This window comes from Mus musculus, chromosome 6 (assembly GCF_000001635.26).
Source record: "Mus musculus strain C57BL/6J chromosome 6, GRCm38.p6 C57BL/6J".
Taxonomy (NCBI): Eukaryota; Metazoa; Chordata; class Mammalia; order Rodentia; family Muridae; genus Mus; species Mus musculus.
Genome location: NC_000072.6, coordinates 59,019,907 through 59,026,984, shown reverse-complemented (window position 1 = coordinate 59,026,984; position 7,078 = coordinate 59,019,907). Strand labels below are relative to the sequence as shown.

General features: G+C 40.9%; 1 protein-coding gene and 1 long non-coding RNA gene across 2 annotated transcripts in view; one reads left to right on the top strand and one right to left on the bottom strand.

The window, feature by feature from the left end:
• Nucleotides 1-2,074: 2,074 nt before the first annotated feature.
• Gm52905 lies at nucleotides 2,075-6,818 on the bottom strand. The gene is made up of 2 exons (XR_003956447.1): nucleotides 5,193-6,818; nucleotides 2,075-4,541 (listed from the first exon to the last, which is right to left on the bottom strand). It is a non-coding gene; the product is annotated as a predicted gene, 52905 (long non-coding RNA).
• Fam13a (family with sequence similarity 13, member A) overlaps nucleotides 2,483-7,078 on the top strand; it is a 90,967-nt gene continuing 86,371 nt past the window's right edge. Inside the window, exon 1 of the mRNA NM_153574.2 lies at nucleotides 2,483-2,673. Within this exon, the coding sequence (NP_705802.1) occupies nucleotides 2,645-2,673 (29 nt within the window). The 5' untranslated portion in view covers nucleotides 2,483-2,644. The remainder of the gene's footprint in view (nucleotides 2,674-7,078) is intronic.

The window sequence follows — 7,078 nt, the reverse complement described above, 5'->3', positions numbered from 1 at the left end:
ATAACAAGTAAGTTCAGTTTCACAGAGCAGAAAATGCCTTTTGTATGTATGCCACATTGGCACAGTATCCTGTGCTGGTTAAACTCACTGAGAAGCTTGCCTAGAAGAAAGGACTTGGAGCTCCCATTTCAGATTCAAGCATGTTTATCTCAATGTCTTCCCAAACCCCTGCCTGGGTCACACTGGCCCCTGACTCTGTGACAAGGAAAAGAAGAAAACAACACAGCTCAAGGGTCAAGTCATTGTGTCCTTAGGGTAAATTATTTCCAACACGGGATGCTGTTACTTATGTCGTGACATAGAGATGTGAATAGTAAAGGCAGCTAATGAGATGCTCATCTGTGGAGAGAACAGAGAGGGTGTTCTGCCTAGAAATCTTCAACCAGTGACTCTAGTGTTATAGTTCTGACTGGGATTCCTTAGCTGATGTCTAGGGGTGGCTGTAGATGTAGCTTTAAGAATGTTTTGCTGGGCATCTGGTGCTTCTGTTTACCTACATACATGCATTCAAAACCAAAACACAGCTAGGGTAGGTCACTTTTCTTGACAATGAAACTATAAAATAACAACAACAACAGCAGCAAAATGATTAGTCCTCTAAGCCTTTGAGAATGAAAAGAATCAGGCATGCTTTTTATTAGTCCCACCAGAAACCCTTAATAGATTTCAAGGTATGACTAGAGGAAAAGAAAATGGCTTTTCTAGTCATAGGCTTTACACTAATCTATCCTAGTTAAAATGGGGGAAATGTATGTCCTCTCTAATCTAAGATCAAAGTTCATAGTTACAAGGTGAACACGTAAGGATTTTTGACTCTCTCTCTCTGTATGTGTGTGTGTTTGTGTGTGGGTGTCTCTGCCTTTTATTTGCAGAAGGTATTCCTTCATGCCAAGGTTATTTTAATAAACTATCAAAACTCTTACTAAAATGTAAATGTTTTCTATAAGCACAGGTAATTTTAATTTGCAATATGTCTTAGTTAGGGTTTCTATTACTGCAATGAAAACATCATGACCAGAAAGCAAATGTGTGTGTGTGTGTGTGTGTGTGTGTGTGTGTGTGCGCGCGCACGCTCATGCGCGCCCTCACACACTATTTGGCTCACACTTGCACATTAAATTCATGATTTAAAAAAGCCAGGACAGGAACTCCAAGAGGGCAGGAACCTAGAAGCAGGAGCTGATGCAGAACCTGTGGACCAATGCTGCTTACTGGCCTGCTCATCGTGACATGCTTACCTCGATTTGTTATAGAACACAGGACCACCAGCCCAGGGTGGCACCATCCACAATGGCCCTCCCCGTCCAGTTACTAATTAAGAAAAAGGTCTTAAAAGCTATTCTCAATTGAGATTCTTTCCTTCTATGTAACTCTAGCTTGTATCAGGTTAATGCGAAAGTAGGCTGTGTTAGAACTTATTAAATTTGCATAATATGAAATAAATTGTACAAGATGTGTTTCTTGCATTGTATGAAGCCTGTGAACTACAATTACTTCCCTAGAAATAGTGAGTGGCCCTGAAGAAATTACAGGGGCTGGAGAACTGGCTGCTCTTCTGGAGGACCCAGGTTTGGTTCCCAGCATGGCCACTTAGCCATCTGTAACTCTAGTTCCAGAGGATTCAATGCCCTCTTCTGGCCCCCTTAGGCAACAGTCACACATGCCATGCAGATGCAGGCAAACACACACACACACACACACACACACACACACACATATGTGAGATACAAAATAATAAAAGATCATTTACAAGCACTTAGAAAATCTTATTGGAAAAATTGGTTTTGTAAAATATAAGAATATATAATAAGAAACAAATCTCTTCCAAGTGCAGTTGACATTTTGGGTAGAATGTAAAAACAACAAACAGAAGGGCCACACCAGTAGATGTTTTGATCTCCTGAAGACCTGAATCCAGTTAGGGCACCTTGTCCTCTTCCCCTTGAGTGATGTCACCAGGAACTGCTCACAACCTAGTGTAAATAAGTATCTGGGGAAGAAACTGTGGGTAGGGCAAGGGTTCAGGTATTTCGTCAGGAAAAGCCTAGAACAATCTGGAAAAGCTTTCTCTGGCTACTGTTTGGGTAGTTTTTATTTGTTTATTTATTTTAGAAAAAAACAAGGTGCAGTCCAACTTGGGCCTCAAAGAAACGGGACCTTAAGGGACGCTGTCTGTCCTTGACACTGCATTTCCTTGCTGGCTTTTCTTGCACTTTGAGCCATGCAGGATTGGGCTCCTCTGCAGTTATTGGTTGCTCTTCACAGACTGACAGACTTGTCTGGAACCTCTCAGAGGAAAGTTTCAGGTTGCTGGGGCTTGCCAAGCCCACTAAGCAGCGAGCAGAGCAAAGTGGGGTGGGGACAGAAGGAGGAGCGGGAGAAGCGGGAGGAGGATCAGGAGGAGGAGCAGCCTTTCACACTCCACTGCTCCGCCTCTGATTGGCTCTGGGTTTCAGCTGCTTCGCTGGAACAAAAGGTCAAAGTGGACTGCAGTGTAAATGTGGAGGCAGCCGATAAATATCCTTGCCTGCAGCTGGAGGTGGAGAGGCAGTGTCAGCTGCAGCAGGTTGTGTGTTCCGCGGGTCCTGCACACAGGGCTTGACTGGAAGGCACTCGGGGATCCCGTGCAGATTCGCACACGAGGATGGCTTGTGAAATCATGCCGCTGCGAAGGTAGTGTTCTCTGCTTCTTATGCTGTTTGGTATTTTCTGGGCAGCGTACTTGGCCAGTGCTCTCGGCATCATTAGTAACAGGCTGCAAACCTTGCAGTCTGTTCTGCACAGTGCTCTTTCCTCAGACCAGATAGAAACATTTAAATAGCGCACTTCTCTTTCACTGACACTTTTGTGTAGTTGCTCATGATTATTGGGTTCAGCTATACCTTCTTTTAAGGGAAGTGTATTTAAGACAATACCTCTGCAAACCGAAGCAAAGCAAACTGAATGGGCTTCCTGGGTCTCCAGGCTGTTAGAGCTCATAGATGGATCTGATTCTCTGCTCTCTAGGCAAGGACTTTCTTCAAGTATATTGTAGTTATCGGAATAAAGGTTGAGAACAATGTTTTTCCTTGAATAATTCTAGGTAGATTGGTTACCCAAATGACGCTTGGAAAAAAATAACAAAACAAAAACAAAAACCAAAAAGGAAAAAAAAAATGCTGTGTAAGAGTGATAGAGCACAGGGTTCTGGCTTTGCTTTTGAGGACTGTGATGGGGGCAGGGGGTGGGGTGTCTCTCTGAGTCCTATAGAAATAAATAAAGGTAACTAACTGTACATAGCCCTGGCTGTTAGGAAGCACACTGCTGGTGAAGTAGACCCGAGTGCTGAGTGCTGTGTGTTAAAGCCACTACAGAAATCACTGAGTCCTGTCCCCACAGAAAGTCTGAGCCGCCCAAGGTCACAGTTCATAGTTTAAAAACTGACTTGTGCTAATCATATGGTTACATCTGAATTGCAATTACTTAGTGATAGTGACATTTGACTTCATATATATGTTTCATTTACAGTTTTCTATGGAAAATGGTATTGTCAAAAATCAGACAGTAATGGCAATTTATTGAAAATACTTAGATGAAATGAATTTACTGAAAAGAAACAATCCCATGTATATTTTGTTTGTGCTTTAGCAACAGAAATATGATTTTAAAAGTGTATCATTTTTGGTAAAGAGATTCCTTCAGGCTGGCTGTGGTGAGAGCCAGTGTGGTTGTTTTTCTTTTGCTGTCCTGACATGTCCACTGTAATAGGAACTTGATGTGGTGTTCAGAGTACCTTATCAGAGAATTGATACTTAATGTAGAAGAAAGTGCTGTGTAGAGTAATCTATAATTCTACATTGATTTGGTGGAAAAGTCCCCATGCTTGAAATTTCTAAGAGAACAAAACTAATGTACACTTTTTGGAGTTTTAATATCTAATTGTTAGGTTGGGAACTTTTGTCCTTCCAATGATGTCGGTCCTCAAGATCTCTAAGCAGGTCATGTTTTAGATAAAAAGTATTGGCCATTACTAAGCCCTGTTGTAGCTACACAAAAATAGAATGCCTGCTATGTAGAGCAAAAATGACCATGTGAGTTCCTGAAAACTATTTTACATTGTTGGTCGCTATAGTGAAACTAGAAATCTCAGTGTGCATTGCAGAATGCTGAGTCATGACTTTTGTCTCTCTGGTCACTCCTCACCAGCTCACTGTGCACTCAATGTCCCCTTACTTCCAAGCCCCATGGCAGGGATGATTGATCCCCTGGCAATCTTCACTTGCAGTTTATTTCTGCTTTTGATTATACACTTCTTGAAGACAACGGCCAGGTGTGTATGATGAGGCTTTCTGCACAGAGGTCCCTTGTGAGTCTAAGTGTTTATGCCGAATCGCTCATGATCTTGCAGGGTGTCTCTCTTCAGATCTCAGGCCAATGTCTTTGGCTGTTGTTCTCCATGTTTGTTATAGAAATGATCCCCATTGCTGAGGATCCCATCCTCAAGCTCCCAAAGGAGAGAGTTTATAGACTCGTGCAAGGTTTCAGTGCCAGAGTGCTTGAAACTGAATTGAAATAAATAGGTAAAATATTAGCTTTAAACAAGAAGTAAAGCAATTCATGGTGAATAGTGCATTGAAAATACTGGTGTGAATTCTAGTTAATGATTATAGCTTGTAGAAATCTATTGACAGCTGGTCCATGTAGTAATCTGACACTATGCTGCCTAACATTGGCACATAGCATATTTAATATTATGGCCTTATGGGAGGTATTCTTTTCAGTTTTGCCTGTTCAAACAAAACTTACAACATTGTTTAATGTTTTCTCCTTGATCAAACACTACTGCCCTGCCAGTAAGGAAATTAAGACACAAGTTCTGCTGTCCCACACTAGTGAGGACGCAGAAACATCACCAGGCAATTGCAATGCCATGCGGTAAATTCTGTAATACACAGCAAGATTAGAGTAATAACAGATGCACCTCGATGGATATGTTTCACCCTGTGTTTTATTCAACCTCATCTACGTGTCTGATGTTATTAGAGGGTACACTTGTACTGTAATAATGTCTACCTAAGTTATAATTTTCATAGGTGACTTTTTAGCCTTCCTTTGCATCCCTTCCGAAGGCGTAGAAGATATTTTAATACCCCCGATTTATAACTGAGATGAGAATGCACACCAAGTTAAAGAGTGAGAATGATTTAACGCACCTTGGTCCTCTTTCCAATCTTCTTTTTTCTGTGGAGTTTCCAGCATAGGCTTGACTCAGACATGCGTGGGCTTCAGTGAAAGCTTTGTAGAGATTGAGTGTTCAAATTCTGTCCCTTTGTAAAATTCTCATTTCTTACACTTCATTTCAAATGACCTAAATTAAAAATGAAGTCTTATTAGGTCCTAAAAAGAAAAAAATTCAAATTGTCTCACATTTTTATTTTTTAAAGATTTATATTTATATTTTAATTTTTTGACAGACAGAGGTATGCATGAACCTTTGCAGGTCAAAAAACAAAACAAAACAACATTGGATCCCCTGGGACTCGAGTTACACGTGATTGGGAGCTGACAACTGAAGGCCAATCCTCTGCACCCTCTTCCCTAGTTTTGTTTAAAGATTCTAAAATATTTATATCATTCTTACAGTTCATGATAAAACAACACTTTATGGTCTTCCCTGTCTGTAAGGGTCTTTGAGATCAATAATATGAGGGGAGTAAGAATTGAAAAGAAAGTGAGATTTTCACCTTTGGTGACTAATGTGGTTGCATTTTTATCAGATCCCAAGTCAGCAGACAGCTCAGCTCTTTGAGAGATTCACCTACGATCAGTGTTGCTTTCCCTGCGACAAGTAGTTATGGATCTCTACCAAAATATTTCCTGAGAGAGACGCACCACAACAGGCCCAGATACAAAGGCTTTATGGAGACCTTCACCAAGTCAGCTTTCAGGGCAGTACTTTGATTTGTTGGATTAACTTCCCAATATCCCCTCAGTTTATCTCCACGAAGGGTGATATGGAAGATCATTAGTGTTTGGAATTTGGCTTCCTCTTTTAAATGTTCAGGCATCTTCATGCTTGGGTAAGCATCAAGTACAAGCCTGTGTTGATTTACTAAGTGAGAGGTGGAGGATCATAATGTCTATGGAAGCCTCTTTTTCATCATTTCATCCAGAATATTATAATAGCTTGAATATTAGTTTTTCCAAGGGTGAAGCACGTAAGAAATCCAAGTTTAAGTGGACTTCAAAGAAGACTTAAAGCAACATAATTAATTAGCATGTATTAATGATTCAACATTTAAAACTTTGCTGAAACTTCCTCTCGGTGGGACATATCTGGCCTGTAAATGTTTGTCTTACGAGTATCCTTCAGCAAGTGCATCAACATTGACAATGGGATGACATTTGAGTTCATTGGTAAAAACCTAAGTCACATGGATCCTGAGCTGCTGTGTGGTGTTAGAGAGCCCCCTGCTGCTTGTGGAGGTGATGCCTAACTTGCCTGGTTACTAACCACCCTGCCTGCCAGCCCAATATAAGGAGTTAAAGGCTACCTCACTTCAGACCTGTGTGGGTTGTATATCTGAATTTATTATTTATTGATGATATAGCCTGTATTTGATAGTAACAAACTTGAAAGAAAAACAGACCTATTCTCACTGCGTGGTGACTTCCTTACCTGTAGAGCAGAAATGTTTGCCAATTACTCATATAAAGAAGGTAATTTGGCCAGACATAGTGGTACATACCTTTAACCCCAGCACTTGGGAGGTAGAGACAGGAGGGTCTCTGTGAGCTCAAGGCCACCCTGGTCTGCATACTGAGCTCCAGGACAGACAGAGATAATAATGAGATCTTTTGGCCCTTTCTCAAAAAAAAAAAAAAAAAAAAAAAAAAAAAAAAAAAAAAAACTCCTGAAGGATGTTGTTTTTCAGCATTTAGTGGTTGGGGTTGTACAAGTACAAGGACTTGAGTCAGGAACCTCGGCACTTGTGTTAAAAGCAGGGCATGGCTGTGTGTGCATGTAACTCAATCTCTGAGTGACAAAGACTGCAAGTTCTGAGAGCTTGATGGCCAACCAGCTTAACTGAAAATAACC